The sequence below is a fragment of the Aspergillus tanneri genome (genome assembly GCF_003426965.1).
Source record: "Aspergillus tanneri strain NIH1004 chromosome Unknown AapTan_2_pilon_pilon_pilon, whole genome shotgun sequence".
Classification (NCBI taxonomy): domain Eukaryota; kingdom Fungi; phylum Ascomycota; class Eurotiomycetes; order Eurotiales; family Aspergillaceae; genus Aspergillus; species Aspergillus tanneri.
The window spans coordinates 2,335,786-2,362,238 of record NW_022984629.1 but is presented as its reverse complement, the minus strand read 5'-3'; the positions used below and the strand labels follow the sequence as shown (position 1 = coordinate 2,362,238).

The 26,453-nt window shown below is 49.2% G+C and overlaps 7 protein-coding genes across 7 annotated transcripts; 4 read left to right on the top strand and 3 right to left on the bottom strand.

The window, feature by feature from the left end:
• Positions 1-1,993: 1,993 nt before the first annotated feature.
• ATNIH1004_000756 (putative TMEM1 family protein) lies at positions 1,994-6,467 on the bottom strand (the record flags this gene model as incomplete). Its single annotated transcript, XM_033565462.1, has 4 exons — positions 1,994-2,620; positions 2,682-3,758; positions 3,814-6,350; positions 6,428-6,467. The coding sequence occupies 4 exons, from the start codon at positions 6,465-6,467 to the stop codon at positions 1,994-1,996; spliced, it is 4,281 nt and encodes a 1,426-aa protein (XP_033431219.1).
• Positions 6,468-7,086: 619 nt separating this feature from the next.
• On the bottom strand, positions 7,087-11,487 carry ATNIH1004_000755 (putative membrane-tethered transcription factor (SPT23); the record flags this gene model as incomplete). The annotated part of the gene is made up of 4 exons (XM_033565461.1): positions 7,087-7,218; positions 7,274-9,767; positions 9,829-10,724; positions 10,783-11,487. The coding sequence occupies 4 exons, from the start codon at positions 11,485-11,487 to the stop codon at positions 7,087-7,089; spliced, it is 4,227 nt and encodes a 1,408-aa protein (XP_033431218.1).
• A 4,025-nt stretch (positions 11,488-15,512) lies between these two features.
• Positions 15,513-16,625, top strand: ATNIH1004_000754 (lytic polysaccharide monooxygenase auxiliary activity family 9 protein; the record flags this gene model as incomplete). Its single annotated transcript, XM_033565460.1, has 1 exon — positions 15,513-16,625. The coding sequence occupies one exon, from the start codon at positions 15,513-15,515 to the stop codon at positions 16,623-16,625; it is 1,113 nt and encodes a 370-aa protein (XP_033431217.1).
• A 512-nt stretch (positions 16,626-17,137) lies between these two features.
• Positions 17,138-19,272, top strand: ATNIH1004_000753 (putative RNA binding protein Ligatin/Tma64; the record flags this gene model as incomplete). Its single annotated transcript, XM_033565459.1, has 3 exons — positions 17,138-17,158; positions 17,273-18,140; positions 18,197-19,272. 3 exons carry the CDS (start codon positions 17,138-17,140, stop codon positions 19,270-19,272), a joined length of 1,965 nt encoding a protein of 654 aa, XP_033431216.1.
• Positions 19,273-19,652: 380 nt separating this feature from the next.
• On the top strand, positions 19,653-20,122 carry ATNIH1004_000752 (uncharacterized protein; the record flags this gene model as incomplete). Its single annotated transcript, XM_033565458.1, has 3 exons — positions 19,653-19,671; positions 19,727-19,949; positions 20,062-20,122. The coding sequence occupies 3 exons, from the start codon at positions 19,653-19,655 to the stop codon at positions 20,120-20,122; spliced, it is 303 nt and encodes a 100-aa protein (XP_033431215.1).
• Positions 20,123-20,392: 270 nt separating this feature from the next.
• On the bottom strand, positions 20,393-21,657 carry ATNIH1004_000751 (tRNA maturation protein LHP1; the record flags this gene model as incomplete). Its single annotated transcript, XM_033565457.1, has 2 exons — positions 20,393-20,504; positions 20,573-21,657. 2 exons carry the CDS (start codon positions 21,655-21,657, stop codon positions 20,393-20,395), a joined length of 1,197 nt encoding a protein of 398 aa, XP_033431214.1.
• A 2,044-nt stretch (positions 21,658-23,701) lies between these two features.
• On the top strand, positions 23,702-26,122 carry chsD (chitin synthase D; the record flags this gene model as incomplete). The annotated part of the gene is made up of 5 exons (XM_033565456.1): positions 23,702-23,740; positions 23,792-23,958; positions 24,020-25,508; positions 25,566-25,745; positions 25,982-26,122. 5 exons carry the CDS (start codon positions 23,702-23,704, stop codon positions 26,120-26,122), a joined length of 2,016 nt encoding a protein of 671 aa, XP_033431213.1.
• Between the last annotated feature and the right edge of the window lie 331 nt (positions 26,123-26,453).

Genomic DNA, 26,453 nt, shown 5'->3' with positions numbered 1-26,453 from the left:
TGATGTCCAGGTTCCTGGTCGCACGGAGATCAGGAGATAACAGCGAGTGGTCGCGAGAGAAGTTCCGAGGACAGAAGGGAGAAAAACAGAGAGAGAGATAGAAGAGAGCTGAAGAAGAGGAAAGAGGGGAAGAAAAAGAAGGAATAGACAGACTAGGATCTGCGTCTGGAGGGAGTAATAACAAAGAAAGGAGTGGGTCGGGAAAAGAAAAGCAAGAAAACCAAGACAGAGGTCAAACCACGGAGAGAAGACGAGAAGGGGCAAAAAAACAGGAAAAAAAAAAGGAAACAAAAGGCGAAGCTGAAAGGGAACAACACTCACATGCATGCCTAGAAGGGCAATCGGCCAGAACATCCACTGAAGCCGTAATTTTCGTTTTGGGAGGAAATCCGTGAACCGTTGGGGCAACCTGATTGGGCCATTGATCATCCTCCGTACCATCTACCACCTCCCGTGTACCTATACCTTACAGGCTACAAATACAGAGTACAGAGGACTTTCCTGATGGTCAAGTCGGTCAGACCACACCGGCGCAGCCCGCAACACTCTAGGGTTTTGCGGAGCGACAGAGGAATGCGGGCTTCGCTGCAATTGCCGCCACGGTGACTGGTGCAGCGATTCTTTCTGCAGGCTCGCAGACGATCGCGGACCACGCCACCCGCCTTGACTGGATGGCTGGTGATCCACGGTTCGATGGAGCTGAGTTAGAGTTTGTGCCTGTCTTCTCTGCCCGATTCCTGGAAATTCAACTTTGGAGCCCAGCCCTTACAGTTCTACCATCACCCCATGTCCTCGCATCCGGAAGGATCTTGTCCGTTCTTTTATTCAACTCATGTCCCATCCTCGAATGGATACACCAATATTACAGAGTAGTATCTACAGAGTATCCATACTTAAATACTTGCCTACTTTCGAGTTAGTGCCAGGGACCCGAACCTGGGGATCTCGTGCTCCAATCAGCGGGTCGCGTAGACTCCACTCGCTGACAATTAAACCTTGGACAATCTTGGCTTCTCAACAATTGCCACATTTGAGCAGACAAACGAATCAAGTATTTGTTATTATTTATTAGGTTTTTTTTTTTTTTTTTTTTTTATAAATAAATAAATAAATAAATTTTTTCATTCCGAGGTATCATATGTCTCTTACCACTGGAACCTCTTACTCAACCTAAAAGTGATTTGGTTGTACGTAGGAAGCAGGAATACTGCTCGGCGATGATTCGGATTGGATCTTATCTTCCATACTTCGTACTTCCTTCACATTTCCTGTCTCTCCCCAGATTCTTGTAGTGTCAGCGAAAGTCCTACCCTTCTTTTCCCGAAGGGTGATCACGCATCCATCACTGCTCGCGTTACATTACATGCTGCACGAGAGTCGAGTTGGATTCAATTGGTCTTGATTATTCTCTCCAGACTCTGTATGTGGCTAATATAATATCCCGCATAGCGGAGTAGAGATCAGAGATGATGTTGGTGTTGCTGGCATGTGATTTTTTTTTGCCTTTATTATCCATGTCAACTTGTTCAACGAGGACCCTCTTTAAATACTGGGTATAATCTACCATATTCTGTCCAGAGCATAATTAGTTCCAAGTTTCTTAAGACCTAGGATTTATCTCTCTTCCTAGGTAAATAACTACTACCTACCTACTGATGGCAAGAAAGGGGCAAGAACAAGCGACGATACGGAGTACCTAGAGGGAGGGCTGTATGAATCTGGAAATTCTGTGCATCTGTTGGGAAAACTCACGCCATTTTTGTTGAGATGGGATCCACCAAAGTGGGGCGCTCCAATCGGGATGTCAACAAGGCGGGCGCTAAACAAAAATCCAGTGGAAATTACCACGTGAAATATTTCAGCGGGCCAGCCAGTAAGGTATTGTCTACTATGGTGTACGGTGTACTCATTACTCTGTACTATGTACTCCCTGTTCGAAGATACTTTGGTACGGGGTACTCAGAGTATGTCCATACAAAATTATACAGATCTATCAGACTTCCCGTCGCTCCGAGTCAATCAACCATGCCCCCCCGTGATTCCCCCCCGAGAGACTCAAACTCACCGTCGTCGCCCGCAGATCTGGCAACACCAGTACCGTCTCGCCGTGGTTGCGGTAGTCCACCTCGCAGGCTACCTGCCGTCGTTGCAGCACGAGGGTTGTGTTGTCCACCCCAGCACCCCCTGGTGGTGGCGCCGACGTGGTAGACGATGGAGGTACGAACGTACGGATCTCCAACCCCGGGAGGAGCAGGTGGCCAGCCTTCTGTGGAAGCAGCGTCATCGCAAATGTCTTACTCTCTCCTTCGTCCGCCGTGAAGTTCCCCCGGCGTCGTCCACCCACCAGCCACAGCTCCGGGTTGGGGTGGATCTCATAGGAGAACTCTAACGGCCCCCCCGCATTCTCGCGATGCTGGGGGGAGCACCATCGCCGTGTATGGCGGAGACTGAGCTCCGCGGTGATCATTTGCCCCACGGCCGCGTGCGGCGGCTGGTCAAATAGATTCGTAAGTCGTAGCTCTGCCGTGTGCACCACTTGGACCTCTGGAATGTCTACGGGGATGACGATGTGTCGACGGGGGATCGATGGCTGTTGGGGAAGGCTTAGGACGGGGTGATTCTGGCTCGCAAGTATCAGTCGCCAATCTAGGAAGATTTGTAGAGGGGGGAGGACCACTCACCTGATGCCATTCCTGAAGCCACCGTTTCAATCCCTCCATGGGCGCCTTCAGCACACTCAGAAATCCCTCCCATCGCACACTCTCATAGGACAGCGTTTCCACCTCTCGCACCAGCCCAACAGTCTCCATTTCCGTCGGCGATAGGCGTGTTCGGAAGGCCTCCACAATATGCGCCGTAAGTAACGTGGTATATTGCCGGAACTCGCTGGCTGAAATGCTGGTTCGGAATGTTTTTTCAAGGGCGTCTATACACTCGTCGTCCACACACGTGAAGTCTACGCTCAGCCGAAGGGACCGCCTCAACCCCGGGGACTTCACGTTCTCTTCCCGTTGTTGGATCTTGTACAGCAGGGAGGCGGGCTGCTTGGGAAACACGTTCATGGCAACCGAGTCGGCCGTGTTCGATTGCACTTGGTATACGTCAGAGCTGGGAATGTTGCATTTCAAAATCCGGAGTGGGGTCATCATTGCTGGGCTGATGGTAAATCTAGAGAAAAGGACCCGGTCCTTAAAGGTGTCCTGCACGTTGACGCTGATCGGTAAGGCCGACGCAATGCTGTGAGTCGAAGAGTATGAGAACCGTCCGTTGGCTGTTTCATAACCAATTTCGGCTCGGGCTGATAACGTCGCGTGGTGTTCCTCCACGGTGTAGGGTATCCTGATCCGAACGAAAGAATTTGGTGCCAGATGAGTGAACTCAATATTGCCGGCCTCAGTATTGACAACAATATTTATATCCCCTTCCATCACCTCGACTTCCGTAATGCGTAGTCGTAGGCCAGCGGTGGCGGGTCTTACTCGAATAGTGCCAGTCTTGATATCGTTCCATCCGCTATTGAGCTCCAGCTCGAGCGTTCGCATTTCCTCCAAATTGATTTGGTGAGGTGACCCAATCCTAGCTTGAAGCCCTAGAGGCGGCGGATAACAATAGATGTACGGCAGGTTGTCCTCTTCATTATCCACGGATTCCCGGAATCCTACAGGGAGAGCCGAATACTTCCCTCCGCCGAACGTGAATAAGATGTTGCCCGCTCGCACCTCGACTCGGTCAATGAAGTACCTCCCTTGTAGCGTTGTCTACGAGCATCAGTATGTAAGAACATCCTCAGTGACAAGAGAGAGAGAGACTTACCGAGGAGTCGACCTGAATTTTCGTTGGGGATGATTTGATGGTAGTTTTGGCTGATGTCTCGATCCAATGCTCACTGCTCTGACCGCGGCTAGAGCTGACGAGGCGAATCTTGATCGAATCGATATCGATACTTTTGCCTAAAAGGAACCGTAGAGACAGCTGCATCTGGAACCCATCCTTAGTCTCGTAGTGTAGAATAACAGGGTTGACCTCGAAATCTGCGAAGAAATCGGATAAAGGAGCGGATAGCTCTTTCTGTAATGTCTTAGCAGCCTCGAATAATTCCTCAACATACTGAGACGCCTGCGCCTTCTCCGCAAAGATTGCCGAAGCATCCAGCGTCTTTTGCCGCGGTGACAATCCCGACTGGGTATGAATGGCGAACTTCGCAAGGAGGCGGAGGATCACTCGAACATATTCTTCGGTCCGTTGCAACTCGCGGAGACACCGTGCATATAATTCCAACATGACACCCTCTAGAATAATCCAGCCTTTATTACCATAAAACGGTGTGATCTGGTGGAAATACGAAGCGGCAACGCTATAATTACCCTGCCGGAATCGCAAGAGAGCCATGTCTGCAAGGGCCATGTGAGCCGTGTAGGTGCGATTCGCTGTGATATGATTTCGATACACGAGGTCGGTAAGTTCCTCGAAATGCGAACGAAACGATTTACTTGACCGGAGAGCGGCAGTCAAGCTAGGTAGCTCGATTCCCAGAAGAGCGTTAGGGGTCGGAGACTCTTCAACAGATTTGGGGTGCTCGTCGAGTGACACCTCAGCCAATTCATCTTCAACCGTATTTTTATCGCCAAAGAGAAGACCAAGATTGTTCCACTTCTCATTCCACCCGCAACGACCAGCGATTTCCTCAAGCTCCCGTCGCGCCATTAGGTACAGCTCACCTCGCCCGGATGCCAATTGCTCCGATCCAGTTTTGGGGGATATTGGTGGTGCGGATTTAGGTACATCACGGCCGGAGCGGGAGGGGATCGAAGACAACATACCTGGGGTTAGAATCTCTGTGTTTGACCTGGCGGGACGAGTAGTATGTGGCGACACCAATGAACTGGAACGTTTCGGAATGGCCTCGGCAGAAGAAGCAACATCCATAGCTTTGCCGATAGAACGTAAGGATGGTTCGGGAAGAGTGAGTGATGCTGTGTATGTCTGGGATAAGATCTGTAAGGTGGCAGAATAGGCCCAAGACGCCACCAAGTTGTTTATTACTTGCGTTTTGGCGGCATTGTCCACACCGCTGAGTCCGCACTCCAAATCATATCTCAAAGTTCGCGCTCCAAGACTAATGAATTCTGCAGATCTCTCGCAGACCTCGGAAAGGAGAAGTAGGTCCTCCGGCTTCTTTAGTGTTTTGGCCGACTTTTGGCTCGCGTCCAGCTCCTTGTTGACTAAAGACGGTGCTCTCGCTGCTCTGAGGAGGAGCATGACTTGCCGAGAGAAGACATATGTACGGAAGTCAAAAATGGAGATATTGCTGGACAAGATCATCTCTCGATAGGACTTCTTGCTTGGGTCGATAGGAAAATCGCCCGGATCGAGGTCTGGAATTGGAATTTGCTCGTCATCATTCTCATTCAGCTGGACTGATTCCTTCGAATCCAGCACCGCCTTGGCCTTGTCCTGCCAATCCTTGCTATATGTCAGGAAAGCACTGCCATGCTGTTCACCACTACCCTCGAGTTGTTCGTTGATCGCTGTGTCCAGGCCGACCGAAAGTTCATCGTATCCGAGCAAAGCGTCTTCGAACAAGCCGACATTCTCAAAACCCCTCGCAAGCCCTTCCTTCAATATAAAGAATGTGCAAAAGTTCCAACCGGGCAGACTGCGCTGTGAATCTTTCTCCTTGATGTCCTCCTCATATTGAGCCACCCGGAGATCGAAGGATGTCAGAATCGCATTTTTTATCTTCTCCACAAAGTCTTCCAGCTGATCGGCCAGCTCCGGCACCTTTTGTGTAGCTCCAGCCTTGGGTAAACGCAGCTGAGCCACACGATCTACTGCTGTTTTCGAAGCCCCATTAAAGTCTGCCTTAACCTTCTCCAGGACCGTTGTTGTGGTGCGACCCCATTTGGAGGCTGGAACGGCCTTCTCCGTACCGTCATCCTGAACCACGTGTAGAATAAGCCATTCGAACGCATCGTGTTTCTCTTGGCTAGTGGTCGGAATCGAGGAATGCGACATCGATGCGTGCGATTTGATCCACTCGCGCAAGGCCTTCCTTGCCGTGTTCTTGTAGGTATCATTATCATCGCAGTGGAGGAGGTAAATCTTCAGATAAGGTGTCTGGCGGAGACCTGGTATTTGATGTCGCCGGTGCGTCACCATGCCTCTAGCGGTATCGCTGGAGGATTTGCGGTCGTCGGTCTCATTTTGGGCAGGGACGAAGCCAATACGAAGCGACTCGATGGATCGAACAGGACGCGTGGGTGATTTCCAGTGGAGGTTCTTCAGCGGTAGCTTGTCTGCGATGACGGGCTGCACAAGCGGGAATAATCCCGATGGATCGGTATATTCAACTGGAAGGATTCAAATAAGCGCAAAAAGTGAGCAAAGCTGGGTTCATCTTATTTGCAATAATGACTGACGGTCCTACCGGTGACACTGCTGGAGCCCGCCTGCGGTGATGGGTCCATTTTCCCCGAACACTATTCGGGATATATGGAGCGACTCCCAAGGAGCATGCCGCTTGAACAATTAATTCAAAGTGGATGCTAATGTGGAAGGACGCGCAAGAATGTTAAATAGAGGAATAGGAGGAGGTCCGACCCCATGTAGGTTGCTTAACGGCGGGCGACGGACTGCGGCTCTCCATCGGTCTTGGCAGACTGATATACATATCTATCTACGGACCAGAAAGACTAACGGATCAGGCAGCACTTGACAAGTTCATATCGCAATTAAATTGGAATTATGTACACACAGAGATCCTCATGCACCGGTTGATGCATTTGGCCTAGCAATCAATTCCCTTTTGTACTAGTCTTCCCAAAATCAACGACGCTGTACAGATCTTTCAAAGCAAAAGGGATGTAATCCAGTGAAAATGAAAGTGTCATATCCCATCATTATGCAAGTATATAGTAAAACAAAGGAAAAAGAACAAGCCCACTGTATCACCCCGTCCAGGGGACGTGAACGCCCTAGCTCAAAACAACACCCATACAAAGATCTGAAAAAAAAAAAATCGGACGGAAGGAGAATCATAATAATAGAAGGGAGCAAAAAAGAAGAAAAAAGGGAAGGGAATAGAACTCAGGTCACAATGTCCAGGGCGCGCTGCGCATAACGGGACTTAATAAACACATAACCGCTGGTAAACCCTTGCCAAATGCCTGGAGCATAGCTGCGCATCCATGCACCGATGACTAGAATCAAGAGGGGGATCTGGTACAGATCAGTAAAGGGCAACCAGTATCCAAGTATCCACGGAAAAACTCACCCAAATGAAATACAAGTTCCGATCACTGCCTAGTCCCTTCATTCTCTGTGCTTGGTGCTCGCGGAGGTGCTTCTGCTGTTCACGAGAGATCACTTTGCGGCCAATGCGGATATCCTTAAGATCCTCTTTCTCTTGTTTAGCTGCGACGTTTTGAGACGAGCTGGCTTGTTCGCTAGCCTGAGCTTCGAAATGCCGGTCCAAAGCAGCATCAGTAGCTGCTTGCAGCATACTAGCTTTCTTTGCACGTGCCGCATCTTCCTCAGCCTCCTCTTCTTTGCGTGGGTATAGTTCTTCGTAAGACGGTAACTCGGTAGCACTTGGCGCAGAGTTGCCCGTCAACAAGTCCCACCAGCCTTCCTTGGCCGGCCACGACGCCGTTGGCCTGTGTGGAACAAGGTTTGTAATACGGCGCATCATTGGATGGGCCTGGTAATCGGGCAAAGCCGGCATAGGCGGTAAAGCAGGAAGGTTGGGAAACGCATTGGCAACACTCTGCTGGAATTGGTTGATTTGAGCTTGGAGTTGATTACGCCAGGCAACAAGAGCTGCAGGTGGAGAAAACGGTCGAGGCTCTTCTTCTGACGCAGATTGCTCGGGAGCAGGAATTGATGCTGAGGTATCCTGATGAATGCTTGGCCGTCGGGATGGTGTAAAACCAATACCATCCTCTTCACTCTCGTCTTCTTCCTCGGAATCATCAATGGCACTATCGAAGGAGCCAGAAGAAGATTCCCAAAGTAAATGGAGCGAAGCAGAGCTGCTTTGCCTGCGTCGCAAAGAAGTCAACGACCCAGTACTACGGGAGCGATAATGCTGTGCGGGTATCAAAGCCGCCTGATGTGCTTGTAACGTGGTAGCAAGGTCCGCTGGGACAAATCCCCTAATACTGCGGGAGTTAACATTGGCACCAGCGAGACGGAGCCTATTAACAATGTGCGCGTGGCCATTCAGAGCCGCCAAATGCATGGGAGTGTTCCCTGTTCTATCTTGCACATCTGGACTGGCACCCCTAGCGAGGAGCCCGGCAACAAACCGGGTCAGGCCCAAAGATGACGCAAAATGAAGGAGGGTCTGGCCTGTTCCACCACGGAAGTTATATTTGGGTGGGCGTGGGCTGTCATCAAGGTCAATAAACTCGAGATAAGTTAGCATCTTAGAGTCCAAGTCGCTCAGTTTACCCTGCGACTCTAGTCCAGGGACCTGGCGTTGATGGCCACTAGACCCGCCTTGGAAATCCTTTGAGAGGCCGAATATAGATTTCGGATCGCTACCCATTATCTGTTGAGCCGTTTGAAATGCATCGGCCTGGCTGCCGAGTTTCTGTCCGAGAATTCCTAGTGCAAGGCGATACATTTGCAGCTCACGGTCGTCTACGTAACGGAAAAAATGATGCTGTTTCGGTATCAGGGTTTGAGTTTGCTGTACCTGACCAAAAGTTGGGTGTTCATGCTTGAAAACAACTGCCACCATGCCAGGCTGGAGTGCAGGCGGGGTCAAGCAATTAAGGCACTTGTCGCCCCAAAAAGTAGTGGTAGTCGCAAGGGTATCACCAAAGACGATTTCCATTCCAGGGTAAAAGCCACTTCCCAATAGTGTCACTTCCGTCCCTCCAGTAATGGACCCCTCTGCGGGGACTAATTTGTGGATGACAGAGGGCAATCGGTTTCCGGCACTCGTTAAAGGCCACATGGACGTCGAAGGGGTGGGGCCTAACGAAAGATTGAGAGTCTGGTCTTGGAAAGCATTTCGAGAAGACCCCCCAGGTGATGCTGGCCGACTCGGCTGAGCCGAGTTCGGTGCAGACATCAATTGCTGCTGAATAAAATTATCCAGACTCTGCTGCGCGGTAGCATTAAAGAATGGGTTATTATCACCGCTCCCAGGAGTTGGCGGACCGTTAGTGAATTGACTTGACATGGCCGATGATGTTACGTAAGGTCTTTCGACCGGGGATGCAAATCCACGAGATGCAGAGAACTGCGAGTCATTGCTAAGACCTGGCGCGCTGGAGACCCCTGAAGAGCTGGTTACGTTTTCGAGCTTGGTCATCGTCAGTTCCGACGAAAGTCTTCCAGAGTTACTGTGCTTGCGTCTCTTGCTCATCGGCCCCTGGAAGTCGTTTGGCGATGCCTGGCGCGAAAGACTTCGTGGAGGTTGCGGGTTGGACAGTCCAGCCCCGTTTGTCTGGTTTTGAGAGGCAGAAAACGAGTCGGGGCTTAGTTGGTATTGAGAGTTGAGTCTCTGCTGGAGGCCCTGCAGATCTGTTGTTGACGACGATTGCGATTGCTGGGATGACTTTCCTTGGTCAATGCCGGGGCCTGACGGGAAGACACCGACACCAGGTAACTGTGTCCCATCTGGCAAAGAAGGAGAAGGGCCAGGAACGGGAGGCGCTGGAGGTGCATGTGTCTTATGATCGTCTGTGATCATGATCGAATTTGTTATGGCTTGGGCGATAACATTGTCTTTATAGTCCTTCACAGTAAAAATGACCCTATAAGAAGATGTATTAGCGATAGCACTACACAGCCAGGAAGGTAGAGCGAAGGACATACTGAAACCCAAGCTTCTCATTTTGGTGTCGACAATAGCATGCTATCCGCATGGGCAACTCAACTTGCATTGCGCCAGCCGGGACGATCGGCACTGGAACGTCACCATAGCCTGGCAAGGTATTTTTAGACGGCTCGGTCCACTCTTTGATTTCATTTGTATTGAAAACAATGACCCGTTTGTCTTCGTCTTTTTGGAAAAGTTCGTCTTCCTCCGGTTTCCTCTGTTTCTTCCGGAACGCCCGCTTCCGCTCACGCTGTATGCATCCGGCACAGATTTTCACTTCTCCGCCATCCAAAGGTTTATCGTCTTCCTCCATGCCATTTGGCGACTGAGGACTCGTGCTAGATGACCGGAAGTGCTTCTCGCTTCGGGCTTTCGCAAAAGCCTTCTTGAGTTTTACCTGGTCCTGCATTGCACTCGTACAGACCAGACTGGTGTGCAGCTCGACGACATCTGGAGAGCGTTCGGTAGACGATGGCGCGAGAAATTTCGGTTTCGAAATCGTATGACTCGGCAATCGTATCTTAGTAACTCCGGTAGGTAACGGGAAAAGCGTCAATCTGATGGGGATTTGTGTTTCCACGCGAGACTTCAGGGAGGTAGGATGAACCGTCAAGACATGGCACTGTGTTGTCTCTGGTTTCACGCTGTTTTGCGAAGGTGGCGCGAAGCTGGGACCGAGATTAAAGCTATCTAACCCAAAATTAAACCCAGGGTTCAATGGAGAACCACCATTCATATTGATTCCTCCAAAGCTTTCTTCCAAAAGAGACGAGGGAGACTGGCCCGCCCATTGACTTGTGGAGGACTTTGCTTTGGCGGAGAATCCTGACGCTGAAAAAGGAGAGTTTTCCTTGCTTCTATGTGAGAAGTGAGAGGAACCTGTGTGAACCATCTGAAGATGTATCAGCGACAGGGGTTCACAACCATACATTCACAAATGTTAAACTTACCGGAGACGACGTTAGTCTAGCAGCAGAATTGGACGCACTGCGAAAATGGGGTTTGGAGCTCCTTCTGGGGGTCGGCTGCGGTGTAGGCTCAGTTTTCAAGGGACTAGGGCTACTGGCAGCACTTTCAAAATCGAACGCAGCGTCCATTGCCTTGTTACTGGACTCCAGATCGGTGGCAAATGCGCCATCCATAGTTGGCAACGAGGGATCGAAACCAAAAATTGGCTCCTCTTTCACTGACATAAGGTCCGGGTTCATCCAATCCTCTGATGTATACCCGAAAGGCATGATCATATGTTCGCTATGAATCCCGGATGTGGTGGAAGCGACCGAGGGGTTCCGAATATGGTGTCGTGGCGATTCCGACGACGAACTCCGACTGGAATCATCCGGGGACTCAGCAGGCGAATCCGATTTCACAATGCTAGGCTGTTGTAGTACGTTCTGTTCCCGGTACGGTCTCTTAATGGACAGCTCTGAAGGCGATAAACACGCAGATTCTGGATCGGTGACAGTATGGGAAGAAGTGGAATGGGAAAAAAGATCGTCGAAATCCCGGCCAGCGTTCTCAGAGGACATCTGTAGACTCGCAGAATTAAGGTAATCGATGTTGGTGTCCTGATAGGGACCTTCCATTTCGTCGTCGATGACAATAGGGTCTAGCGAAGGGAAGGTAGGCGAAGAAGCAGCCTCATCCGGTCCCATGCTTGAGCGCCCAGGAAAACGAAACAGGCGACCAAATGGGCGACCTGCAGCACCAGATAAACTTCGCCTGGCCTGCTCCCAGTCTTAAACCACCGCGTCCCAACACCGTTCGTACAACCGGGAAAGATATGGTCAGGACAAAGAATTGACCGGCTTAGTCACAGCGGTCTCTTGCGGCGCACAGGTCCAATCTTTGAGACTAACAGGGCCCCTCATCCATCGGAATATTTCGTAAGGAGGTCGGAAGATCTGACAGATCGACAGTTTAAGAGACGAGGGGGGGAGAGTTATACTCTGGGGAAGAGAAGCGTTGGGTTTGGTATGTCCAGTGTAAGGGCGGAGACGTGGCGCGGGAGATGTGGGAAAGGGGAAAGGATGGAAAAACTAGAGCGGCGAGGATCCGAGACGTAAAAAGATTTGATGGGGGAGTGCAGTACGGGGTTCTCGACCCTGGGAAAAGAGACACACCGACACCTCTTAGTCTGAAGGAAAGGAATGTTGTTTATTCCTAGGAAAAAAAAAAAAAAAAAAAAGGCAAAAAAAGTGCAGCGACAGTCGAGAGAAGCCAACGCTGGGAATGGGAAAGGGGGTCTCGACTTGCTGGATTATCGTCGTGAATCAGAGGGTGAGAGTGGGAAGGGCTGGCACTAAACTCAATTGGGGGTGCTGCCACACATGGCGGCCGGAGTAACTAGGCTGCCGAATTCTAATGGACGAAAACACAGGCGATAATTGGCCGGGGAGGACGGGGGAGGCTTAGTAAGAAACGAAGTTATTGACCGGAGTAATTTAGCTTAACCTAACTGGTATGGAAAGCAAGAATGATTACAATTCCGTTCCGTCGGATCTCAACAAAATCCATCATCTCCAGAGGCTGATGAATACGAACATCAGCCACAACACGTCATATTCAATCAAGTCCCTGTCAGACGGGGACAACTTACAAGATTAATCCTCTTGTCCCTAGATCCAGGTAGTGGCTCCTTCCTAGATATGTACTAATTATGCATATTACTTCAGCAAAGTAGCATGTACAGGGTTACAACTTCCCACCTATAAATGACGAACGCGCATGTGTTCCTCGGTTCAACTTGAGCATAGATACCGATACCAGGCTCCTATACACAATGTCTCATTCCTTAGTTCCTATTTGTCTTCCTCTTTATCTTCGTCATGATTGTTATGATAGGCATATGGCCGGATGTACTGAACGGCCATAGGTTTAGCTCCTAATACTGCACCTAGAAAGTGCCTACCTGCAGACTACAACGAATTATTAGCACTCCGATTTACCTAGGTAACTATATAGACTGACAGCTTAGTTGCAGGGAGATCGTGCCGACTGGGTTAGCCACTCCGTCGCGCCTGTTTATCGGTCGATGTCGGCGGAGGGGACTACCGTCAAATGTTGGTTCGCTCGCTCTGAAAGTCCCCTGGCCGGCACAGGGACCCAGGTTTTACTCCCGGCAACTGAGCCAAGGGTCATAATCAGATGTTATTCGGTAGATGGCGCTATCAAGTCCTTGCATAAGTACTCCATATAACACTCTAGTGGGAAGATAGTAATACTTATCTTGTGATTTTCAGATTACCTAGAGTTGATCAGCTTCCACATTCGTTCCATCAGAGGATAGAAAGCAAAAGCGATATACAAAATGGGAGGCAAGAACAGAACAAAATAAAAAGAGAGCGACGACATCGATAGGTACATAGGAATGAAATTTTAAAGGAAAGGTTTAAACTGAATACCTAAAATAGAGCAACTCTAGAGGTGACATCATCGCATACGTTTGGACGTAGTATATACATTCGACCCTGCCATATTTCCCTTGCATGTGTATCCCTCCTAGACTGTAACCAAGAAGTTCGTCCAACATTAATAATAAGTTCAAGATGGGTGGACAGTCTATCCTCGAGAATTCTGAGTACATGAAGACGAGTTTTCATTCTTGAACAATAATTTCGCCCCATGTACACAGTTTTACTACTACTTAGGTCCCGATTCTAGATATACATCTTATACCTGTTTGTAGCACATATAGCTAAAAAAATAAAATAAAATAAATACACTTTCTGCCCAAATAAAATGTCTATTTCGACAATGTATTCCATACCCCCAGCGTGCGATAATTCCAGCCCCTAATGCTTATATCAACCTCAGATATATTCCTTCAAGGTGTCATATTGCAAACGATCAGAAATGGGTAACTTTGCTGGGTTTATTATCGGCGACTATGTGTCTAGAGCCTAAGTATTGATTCCGGTCCACGTTGCAGCAGACGGCACTGTTAGATAGCATGTAGGCGTACTTACTCCGGATCTGAAAGTAGAGATGATGGGCTGACCCCCCACTACAGAGCAAGGTCCAGAGCAGCTACACAAGACCAAGGATAGCTCAGTGATTTCAAATTTCGAAAGGGATCCGGAATTGTCCTAAGAACAAAAGTTCCAACAGACCGACTACGCAGACTAGAGGGATAGACAAGGTGATAGTCAGCCACTAGATGTTTCAGAGTGAACGCATGATGTAGTATGCAGCTTGGATCACAGTCCCATCCCACCGCATTTAATTAAATAAGATAGGCGACGCCAGCATATAGCCTGTGGTGATACCTCAGATAAATAGCACTGAAATCCTAAGGAAATACTATTCGTCCACGAGAGGAAGCCCGAAAGCTCTCTAGGCAATGGCCAGGGAGTCAACAAACACGCATAGGATAAGTCTTCCTGCATTTTGAAGAATAAAACTAATCAAGAAAAGCCATATTGTGACTATCTTGCCTCACTGGGGATATTTTAACAGACGAGGATTCGTATAACTCGGGCTGTTAGGCACTACTGTAAAACTATAGAAGCGCTAAAAGGACCTAGATGGTAAGCAGATCAGTAAACTCATTAGATAAGTCCTCCTGCAATTTAATGCCTTCTAGTTTTCGCTTAATTATCGAGGGCACTATATATGGCAGTTGTTAGTAATGCTACACAGGTGAGATGGCGCAATTGTTCTGAAGGTACGTGGAATAACCACCTCTGCAGCTTGACCGTCCTGATAAATAGAACTGCATTAGTCAATGGTGGTTTACCAGTTTCATGAAAGGTGATATTAAAAAGTTCCGTTGTAGGACCTCCGGTGTAGCTTGACAGCAAGCTCCTCCTCAGTAAAGCTCAGAAAGGCACGTGGAGGAATTTAACCGGTGCCAAGGCGACTGTCAGACCGCTGTTAGCAACATCCTGACTCGATTTGCCGACCACCAACGACTTGGCTACTAAATCTCTGACGTACCCTACCATATCCTGAACCGGATTTGAAGAAAAGGGAAGTTGCCCCGAACCATGAGGAAGGGGGTTTAGTACTATCAATCCTGGGCAAGGCGGAGAATGGCCAAGGTTGGCACCTAAACTGTCATTTGACGCGCGCCAGAGGAGCTCCACTTCTGACTCAGTATGGTCTATCTATGGATGTATGCGTTCAGCTCTGACCAATTTAGGCTATATTACTGGTTTCTGAAAATCCAGTTCTCTGGTGGGCTGGCTCGTCCTTCAGAACTGGGACTTCCCGATACCTCTTTGGACAAGGACTCTGGTGCTTGTCTTTCATCAATCTCAACCCCTCGGCCATACTTCGGCAAATCTCCACCTATGAGAGACGTATTCCACCTGGGGGGTCTACTAATGAGCTGTCAGGTAATCTATCAAAGTGCCGCACTTTCATCTGCAATGAGCCTTTCATTTATCGTTCGAAGCACTTCAGTCGGAGAATTGGCGAGGGTGTATGATGATGGATGATGGCCGGCAGCAATATAAAAAGCATCTCCTCTACGATGGTGGACACACTTCTTTTTCCCCCATCATCATTCCATTCAGGTCTTCCTCAGGGCCGTAAGACCTTTCCATTCTCTCAGTTTTTTCTGTTCGGCTTCATTGATTGAAGACCATTCTTTTCGTCATTCTTTGTCTTCCACCTCAGTTGATCTTTTGGATCTCGATTACGCTGTGCGTTAATCAGTCTCATACTATATTCCAACATGTCCATCGCTAAGCTTGCTGGAGTCTTCCTTGGATCGGCCGCTTTGGTCGCCGGTCACGGGTACGTTTCGGGCGCCGTAGTTGATGGGAAATACTACGGAGGATACATCGTCACCTCTTACGCCTACTCCGACAATCCTCCCGACACCATTGGATGGTCGACTGAAGCCAAGGACCTGGGATTTGTTGATGGCAGCTCGTACTCGGACCCCGATATCATCTGTCACAAGAGCGCAAAGCCTGGTGCTATCTCTGCCGAGATTCCGGCTGGTGGTAAGATTGAGCTGCAGTGGACTGAGTGGCCTGAGAGCCACCACGGCCCTGTCCTTACCTACCTGGCCAACTGCAATGGCGACTGCTCTAGCGTGGACAAATCCTCTCTTGAGTTCTTCAAGATCGATGAAAAGGGTCTCGTCGATGGCAGCAAGGCCCCTGGAACCTGGGCCTCCGACCAGCTGATCAAGAGCAACAACAGCTGGACCGTGACTATCCCCAGCAACATCGCCTCCGGAAACTACGTCCTGCGTCACGAAATCATTGGCCTTCACTCCGCTGGCAACAAGGACGGTGCCCAGAACTACCCTCAGTGCTTCAACCTGAAGGTCACTGGCGGTGGCAGCGACAAGCCCAAGGGCACTCTCGGTACTAAGCTCTACAATGACACCGACCCTGGCATCCTGGTCAGCATCTACCAGAACCTGGACTCGTACGAGATCCCCGGACCCGCTCTGTACTCCGGCAGCTCGTCTGGTCCTGGCCCTATCTCTGCTAGCTCTATCGCTGTTCTCTCTTACACTCCTGCTCCTTCCTCTACTAAGGCTGCTAGTTCCGTCCAGACTAGCACTACCACAGGTTACCAGGCCTCCACTACTGTCGCCAGCGCAACTATCACTGGTTCCCCTGTCCAGCAGAGCTCCACCGCCTCTGCCCCTCCTGCCCCTGTCCTTTCCAGTGATAGCTCCAGTGACAGCTCCAGCGCCCCTGCTCCCACTGGCGGCAGTTGGACCGAGTACTTCAACTCACTCTCTCCCAAGCAGTTCCTCAACCTTCTCAGCGAGACGGTCTCTTGGCTGGTTACCAAAAAGAAGCACGCTCGTGATTTCTCTGCGTAAATTTGCTTATGGAAAATGGGTTTCAGACCAAATAGACGTTGATTTCATATATTCAGCATTAATTGTTGAATATTTTTTCTCATTTGGATCGAAGATCCGTATGTGTAACTAGAAAAATATAATCCTTTATTGCCCTGTGGCATACTTTTGTATATTTGGTGTTATCCTGAGTACCTTGTAAGATAGTTAGCCGTGTAAGAAAACATCTGCTGGCAAGCAGAACACGTGTTTTTATTTCATAATTTTCGTTTCTTGTCCAAAGAGCTAGCTGTCAAGCATGAACTGTCTATTCTGATGTTTGCAAGCGCTGACTAGAATCATCCGAAGCTCTCGGGAAGCGGGGAAGTGCGGCTCATTGTTATTGCGGCACATTTTGAGTAAGAATTGAAATCCTCTCCTCCCACGTCTTTGGTTTGTTCGTCCGCAGGACTCTTTGGTCGCGCAGACCGAGTGGAATTTTGGTTTTCATCTCACTCATCGGTTGATTGAGACTTCTGTGCCTTCCTTTCGCCATGTTCAAAAAGAAGCCTACGGTATGATGCCCCTCCCCCGCATTGCTTCTCCAATAGAAAGACCATGCATGCTGCGCAGGAGTAGATTGACGCTATATCCTCGGGGTCAACCGTGTTTTACTAACTGAATGATAGATTAAAAATCTTTCTCCCTTGCGGTCTTCGGACCGTCGGAAAATTGCCGACCAGATTATCAATGACTACAAAATCGAGATTCCGCCAACTACCCAAGCGGAAGATTCAACCACCCCCAGCGCATCGAACCATACATTGCCGAACCTCACCTCCATCCGAAATGCTCTGCTCCCCGAGAATTCGCTCTCAGCGCGCTTCACAACGACTGCTGGCCCTCGGCTCCAAGAAGTCCAAGGGACAGTGTACGTTGGGACACATCCCGGGGCTGAGGAACGCATCCTGTGGTTTAAGCTAGATCACGGTCCTGGTGCTGATGGGCGCCTTTACCCTACCGTCTACACTTTGTGGAATAATCCAAATGTGGTCCCGCTGCTGTATACTCCGGAGCTAGTGATGGGTAAGCTTCGAGGAGGAGCGGATTTGATGACACCTGGTCTTGCGAACGAGCCGCCCTTCCCGCAGCGCGCAGTTAAGGGAGCAGTGGTGGCTGTCGCTGGTTTGGATCGACATACCGTGCCATTATTTCTTGGAATCTGCGAGATTGATATTTCTGCTCTTGGCGAAGTCCAGGGCACAAAAGGACATGCCGTTCGGGGCTTGCACTGGGAGGGCGATGAGCTCTGGGCATGGAGTTCGTCGTCCCGGCCGGGACAGCCAGCCCCAGAGTACCTTGAGGGCTGGGATGAGGACGCTTCAGATAGGGGCGAACAGGTGGGGGACATCGCAGAAGGCGTTGATGAACTAGCATTAGCTGAAAAGGAGACTTCTCAAACAGAAGGGCAAGAAGAGCCCGTAGGTGAGGTCCGGGAGAATCAGCCTGAAGAAGTAGAGGAAGAAACTCTAGCTGAAAAGGAACCTTCGATGAAAGGTAAGCATATTTCTCTCCGTATGAGTCCGTGCTGTACGGCTATTAACTACCTGCAGAAATCGACGAGGCGTTTGAAAAAGCATTTCTCTATTCCTTATACAAGCTTAAGCAAGATAATCCCTCTTCCCCAAACCATGGACTATCCCTACCCGTGCAACCTTCTGCTCTAGTCTCGAATATGATCACGCCATACCTGCCTATATATACTACGCAACAGGCGCAATTCTACCAGATCAAAAAGACGAGCTGGAAGAACGTCAAAAAGTTCATCAAGTACTTGGACAAACAGCGCCTAGTCAAATCGAAAGATCGCAATGGTCAGGAAACGGTTATCTTAGATGTGGATTTTGACGATCGCCGAGTTGAACAGTTCGTTCCTTATAAGCTACCCAACAAGAATGCTGTTGAAGGCACTGGAAAGTCTGGAAGCAAGAAGCCTGCAGCTAGTGAAGGTGACCCTTCTGTTGGCCAAGTTCTTACTGTCCAGACGCTCTACCGGCCAACACCAAAGCTCGTACCAACTATCTTCCCACCTTTGTCCAGCAGCGACCCAAATAACTTCTATAAGCATACTGACGTCTCCAACCACCTGGACCAATATCTTCAGTCTCAAGATCCTCCGATTATCAGCAAGGAGAACCGCCGGATCATTAATCTCAATCCATTCCTCGCCAACGCCATCTTCACATCGTCTGCTGCCGACGACAAAAGCACCGTTGCTCGAGGAAAAACAACACGCGATGGTCTCTTGAAACGGGTTCTAGAAGACCACTCCCTCATGACTGGACATTACGTTATCCTCCGCACCGGTCAGACGCTGTTGGACGTGAAGCCCAGGCCTGGGGCAGCCCCCAAGGTCAATGTAACTATTGAGCGTCGAACGGGTTCGAAGACTATCACCAAGGTGTCCAATCTGGAGGTCTTTGGCATTATCCCCAGCTTGCTGGCGGAGGAACTGCAGAAGAAGTGTGCCAGCAGCACCAGTGTAGCTCAAGCTACCGGTGCAGCTAAGGGGATCATGGAAGTTCTTGTTCAGGGTGACCAGCGGCGCGCATTGGAGACGGCGCTGGCGCGACGGGGTGTGAAGACACAATGGATTGAAGTGGCGGACAAGACTAAGAAGAAAAAATAAATCTTCGGAATCGTACCATCAGTCACAGAGATATCGTCAGGTATGATATCCATTGGTTTGACATCGGAACAGTTCTATTCAGACTTAGCAAATATCCCATTTTGGGCCGAACTGTAATCATTCAATACGTGGCCCAAAAGACAAGGATTAGGTGCTTCTGATGCATTGATAACAAACATAATTCCCACGTAGCAAGACCTTGACTGTTGAAATAGTCCTAATCCACAAAATGGCCCAAAGAGTGGCAGTCCCCGACCAGAAGGCCGAACTACGGAGCGACTCCGATTCCCCTCCGCAACATTCCTCCACAGCATTTCCCTTTCTCCCTCTGTTCAAATACCATCACTAGCAATTCAAGGAACACAAACAGATTGCTAACAATGACCGTCTACCACATCGGTTAGTCTCTTTTTTAAAGTATCTATCTCCCTCATTCTATATTGATCATGTGTAGTGCTCTTCCGTCTCAAACAAGGCGTCACCCCCGCCCAACTTGAAACCTGGTACACAGCCTCCCGCGGAATGGTCGGAAAAATCCCAGGCCTCTTGTCGCTGAAGACAAATGCACCGTTGCCGATCTGTGTCCCTCGAGCCAAGGGTTTTGATATGGGACTTGTCGCCGTTCTGGAGTCGCCCAAGCATGTGGAGGAGTATGCGGTTCATCCGGCGCATTTGGAGTATGTTCCCCCACCTCTCCTTCTGTCTCACTTTTTTTGGGAGCCTTCCATTTGTAGCTCCTCTACGAGGCGTCTTTGACGGAATATCGGTGTTGATAATATAATATGATAGGGTTCAGAAGGTGAGGGAGGAATTGTGTGAGGATACGCTGGCGTATGATTTGGAGTTCTGAGATTGGAACAGAGATGAGGGTTGATACCATCTATCATTGACTTTTGGTCTATTAAAGAAATAAAGAGACTGGAGTAAAATCCTCCAAAATGACACATAAAACGCCATTAGGGTCCCACGTCAAAATCCTTTTTTTCTTTCATACCACGGTGAATTGAGCCAAAATGCGATATGCTTTACATCCATCTCATCAAATATGAAGTGTTCCTTCCAAATAAAACAAAGAGGAAATAGATAACAGCAAAATGAATAAGAGAAACACTGGATATCATTACTCCTTCGCGTCAACCTTCTTGGCCGGGTGGTCGCCATTGGCAGCAGAGTCTTCCTCACGGACACGCTTCTGGCTAGACTCGGTTGTGCTCTGCACCACGGGGACACCGCTAGATTGGGGTTAGCATTGTGCCTGTAGAGTCAATTGCAGAGGATAGATTAGTCGGCTGTTACTTACCGAGAGTCCTTTTGGATCTCCTTGCGCTCGTTCTCGCCCTTGCCATTCTCGAAGCCCCTCTTCTGATCCTCAGTCCGACGCTCCCTCCAGTCACGCTTGTCATCTCCGCCACGGCCTCGTCCTCGTCCACGTCCTCGGAAACCACCACGTCCACGTCCGCGGAAGTTGCTGGGCTTGATGCGGCCGGCTTCGATATCACGAACCTTCTCTTCGCAATACTCCTTCTTGCTCTTGATCAACAGGTCCTGGCCCTTCCACTGGGGCTTAGGGTCGAGAGAAAGGAACTCCTTCTGCTTGTCTTCTGATGCGAATTCAACGAAGACACTTCCCTTGAAGGTCTTATCGTGCGTGCGACGAAGGCGGATGGCGTTCGTCGGTCCATAGGGAGCAAAGAAAGCCTCGATATCCAGCTGGGTCGAGGGTTCTTCCTCACCGAAACCTTTGGCGTAGATGCTGCGGGTCATGGCCTTGTCCTCGAACACCTTGGCAACGCTGGGATCGTGCGAGTCAGACACCGACTCCGGAAGAGGGGTCTTACGGCGCACCGCGGTATCATTGTCGGTCAAATCCAGAGTCTCGGACGACTTGAGAGCCTCGACGATGGCACTGAACGGCTGGAAGCGACGCATGCGCTTGAACGAATGCAAGAGCTCGAGAGGCACAGCCCGGTTGCTGCTTCCACCGACCTTGGACAGCAGGAACTTGTCCATTGGCAGGTTAGAGTCGGAGAAGTAAAACTCCACCTGCTTGCGAATCTCAACGGGATCATCTGTCTCCTGCTGGGAGCTGGGATCGAACTTGGCATTGTTCCGGCGGCTAAATCGATCGCCGCGGCCCCGGTGCTTGTCGTGGGTCTCGCGCTCCTGTGTCTTCCCTTTTTGCTCCTCAGCCTGCTCCGACTTCTCTCCCAGTTTTGCTGCCTCAGCGACAATCCGAGCCTCTTCGGCATCCTCTGGAGGGGTATCATCCTTCTTCTCTGTGCCATTGATAGGGGCTTCGCTTTCGCCCTTCAGCTCTGCCAACACGTTCTGAACGTCCTGCGCAGCCTCGGCGTTCGCATTGGCGGTCTTCTGTTCGTCCGACATTTTTGCGAGGGGGAGGGAAAAAAAAAAACAGGCACAAAACCCTAACTTCCCAAATAATTAGCAGGGATTCACCTTTATCCATACATTAAAAACGACTCCACAGTATAAGGGCCGAAAATAAAAGAGCAAATTCGCATGCAACAAATAGATATGCAGTGCAGAATCTCTGTGCGGTAGACATTGCCAATGTCCGTTGAGCTAACAGTACGAAGGATGGAGAGACTGTAGGGAAACAAGGGGCTTTTATACCTAAGTAAGGAACAAGAAGAGCTGGCGAGGCAGTGACACTTGCAAGCAAATGTCGTTCTTTTCTCTGAAGCAAAAGGAAAAGAAAAAGATCCTAGAAACAATAATAATGCGCGGCGTGGGAAATTTTCTGAGGGATGCGGAGCTTCATCAGCGCCTGAGGCAGCTCAGCGGCAAATTTGGCTAATTACGTAATGCAACCGAGTTGGGTTAGGCGCTCTGGGATCCACTTCTATACTCCTGTACAGAACGCAGTCAAAGAATGAGTGGGAGTCGAGTTTAAGAAATAATTAAAATGTCCTGCCAACTCGTTGAGACGTGAAGAAGGATATGCAGACAACAGGACTGTTTTTTGTAAGATTGTGGACATTGAAGCTGACCTATTATGTTATGGAGTTCAGTAGTACACTGTACCTATCACTCAGATCCAGGTATGTTAAAACTGCTCATTTGTCACGGGATTAAGGGACCAGAGGCTCTATCTTTGGGGAATAGTGGAATGTGGTTGGTAATCAGCTCTTATGTCACTCGATTAGAAAATTCGACGACCTCACGGCGCTCCATAACTCAAAACGTTCACAGTTAATTCGGTATCCAAACCCCTTTTTTATCTCTCTACATGCATTCCCACATCTTGTATGGCTACTATTTAGCTCGTCCATCCCTATAATTTGGGATCGAAGTCGCAAAGGAAAGTTGCTGAAATCATGCCCCCAGGAAAGAGGTCTAAGAACAACTTTTCGAGCCAAACTGTTTTTCTCTGCCTAGACTGGACGGTTAATCATAAATTAGCCCTCAAATATTTTTACAGATTCGCATGTCTCATCGTTCTTTCTTTATGTGCCAGGTATCACAGGCCGCAATTGCTAAGAGATGATCGGTTTTCTTCAGTCCACTCCAGATGATGAGACAGAATCCCGATACACATTTGGACATATTCGCCCATCAAACCAACTAAGCTGATACTCAAGGCTACTACCCTGATGAAATAACAGCAGGATGTTGTGTATACTGATACAATGCAGATGGTTTGGTGGATTATGTCAACTACACCCTCAGCCTAACCAACCGATTCCGTGCTCCAAACTTTGGGACTTTCATCATGTCATGAAATGATTTCTGGTATTAATAAAAATCATTCAGAGGCTTTGTGGAGTTGGGCAACAAGCTAGATGATATCTAATTTCATCTTAGTTTGTATGATCCGCAAGCCTGGATGAATTTTTATGGCAGCGACGAGGAAGCTATCATCACTGTAAACATGCTGCCGCGCAACGCAGGGTGCCTACCTCTTTTGGCACAATATGAACTTCTCCCAACAGGCGGAACGACCACTACCTTACTACCATCGAACAACATCTTCTGTCGGTTAGACTCCATATTTAGATTGCATCGATCTCTAGCTTCATATCATACTGCGGGAAATTAAATCAATACCAGGATTTCTACTCTCTGGTTGAAGAAGTTCTATGCCCAATCAGCCTTTTCAGGTATGCCTGGCTATGTTGTTGCCAGCCTTCAACCCCGAGCAAGTTGAACTAGCGGTTAATATTCTTTAGTGCTGAAAAGTCTTGAGTGATTGTCATACCTCGAAAATGAGTACACCTGGGTAGCAAATTGGACACAAAGATCCTGCCTTTTAAATATTCCTCGGCTGTCCATTGCAGGGTGGGCTTATATTGGCTGGTAGGCGTCATACGCCGGCTTTTGGACGGCTTCTATATGATTTTATCTGTTACAATTAGACATCTCTTCAGGAATTCCTATACAATACCCGGGCTCTCAGGTGCATTCCAGGATGGCACCGAGTGACGGAGAGCCATGGTCTACTCCGGATGTGAGTGAGACTTAATCACATACGAAAGCCAAATCCTAACGAGTGTCACAGATAATATATGTCGCGGCAGTTGGACCTGTGATGTTAGCAGCTGCGTTTGAGTTGCTGCTTCTACTTGTTGCATTCCTATATTGCCTTACAAAGGTTTATCGAAAAGCGGACCGCTGGAGTAGCCGACTTCTTGCAGGGCTTATGATGATCCTTCTCACACTACTGAGGTGAGTAAAGTCAAAACGGGAAAGGAGCCGAACAATATAGTACTAATCTCATAACCTCCAGAGGCATATTCCTTCCCGTCATGGTGGTAACTGTTCCCTTACCGAATCAAATCACGCGACATTACCCTCCTCGGTTTGTTAAATTCCTTCAGTGGCTTGCATTTTGGACCTTCTCTGTGCTGCTTGTTGTGCCATGGCTTTTTTGTGTCTACCAGCTATTCACAAGCTCAATCGGACGATCGAAGAGAATAAAGCAGATCCTTGAGGACAACACTGCGCCAAAAATTGTCATCATTATGCCAATATATAAAGAAAGTCCTGCAGTCTTGATCAAGGCCATTGACTCTGTGATCGCAAGTGACTACCCGAAATGCTGCATCCACCTATTTGTTTCATACGATGGGGGTTCTATAGACGAATCGTACCTCCAAGTCCTCCGCCACATTGGCATTTCAACTTCAGTGGAAACTTACCCACAAAGCATAGACGTGATATACAACGGAGCTACTGTTACAGTATCTCGCTTCAAGCACGGTGGTAAGCGATATTGCCAGAAGCAAACATTCAAACTGGTAGACAAAGTGTACTTTGAGTACAACAAGTGCCATGATGACCTGTTTATATTGTTCATAGACTCCGACTGTGTTCTACACCAGCTCTGTTTGCAGAACTTTATGTACGACATGGAGCTGAAGCCAGGATGCAAGCGTAACATGCTGGCAATGACCGGCATCATCACGTCAACCACGGAGAAAAATACCCTCCTGACTGTACTGCAAGACATAGAATATATTCATGGGCAGCTTTTCGAGCGGACCGTCGAGTCGGGTTGCGGTGCTGTAACATGCCTTCCTGGCGCATTGACAATGCTTCGATTCTCCGCTTTTCGCAAGATGGCCAAGTACTACTTTGCAGATAAAGCTGAGCGATGCGAGGATATCTTCGATTACGCGAAGTGCCATTTGGGCGAGGATCGCTGGCTGACACACCTATTCATGATCGGGGCGAGAGGGCGCTACCAGATTCAACTGTGTACAGGCGCATTTTGCAAAACAGAAGCAGTTCAGACATTTCGCGGTCTCTTGAAACAACGACGACGATGGTTCCTTGGCTTTATTACCAATGAGGCATGCCTGCTGACAGATTTCAGGCTGTGGAAGCGCTATCCACTTCTGTGCATCGTTCGTTTTATGCACAATACAATGCGCACCACCTCTCTGCTCTTTCTCATCCAGGTCACAGCGCTTATAGCGACATCAGGTAGGATCAAGAATATACCGACCACGTTCATTGCGATATCACTAGGGCTCAACTACTTGCTGATGTTCTACCTCGGTATCAAGCTCAGGAGACTGAAAGCCTGGCTATATCCGCTGATGTTTATCCTGATTCCTTTCTTCAACTGGCTCTACATGGTATATGGCATTTTCACCGCGGGGCAGCGTACATGGGGAGGCCCTAGGGCCGACGCAGCAAAAGCCGACGAACACACTACACCGGAGGAAGCCGTTGCACAGGCTAGAGCCCAAGGTGATGAATTCAACGTCATGGTACATACGTTTCGATCGAATTCCTCCAAAAGAACAGTGCCGGTTCATCCCTCACAGAGGATCGGAGGGCGCTTCTCTGCTTCACCCGACCCCGATAGTCACCATGGGTCCGCTGTTGACGAATTCGGGATCCCTTTGGCCATAAGCCTAACACCTCTACCGGGAGTCCCACGGATCACTCTGCATCCGCATTGTTCATCTGAATCAGTGTTTACGTCGGATTCTGATTCAAACTCTGTATGTCTACCACTCGCCGTGGGGGGGCTGGATGGGGAAGAAAGTCCAACAAAGCACCCATGGAGATCCCATACGGGAGAATCCTCCGTGTCTCTTCAAAGTACAAATATGTGCCACCATAATACAACATGCTTGCAAACTAATGAGCACTGCGAAGTATCTGAGACACACTCGGATCCCTACCAAGGGTCGCAGCTACCGGATGCCACGAGGATTGGGGTTAACGAGGTGCATAGCGTTGGCCCTGTGTCACCGAGCCGGACGGAGACTTCTGGACGTACACTTCAACCTCATGTCGAGGCCGAGGAATTGCAGCGACCTCGGCCGCGGCGTCTGAGACGGCTACCAATTCGGACCAAGATGCCAAGGGATCCTGAGCGTATGGTTTGAAACGACAGACAGGGGGGTTTGGGGGGGGAACCCGGAAGGATTTAACGGTCGACACGTAAACTAGCAACCTACCACATTGATCCAACGGGAGCTATAAACTACATGATGAGCCAGGTAAACTGTAGCACTTTACTTCCGAGTTCCAGGAGAATGCACTTTGTGTTATCTCTCATAGCGGTTGTCCTTTGGCAGCCGCTATCTTTAACATTGATGTATTGAGGAGTAGGAAATCAGCTGACTATGTTAAGAGAGTTGTATGTTAATAATGGAATCATGGAAGAGGCCATGCCCGACCATACTATTGACCCCCGGCGGGAT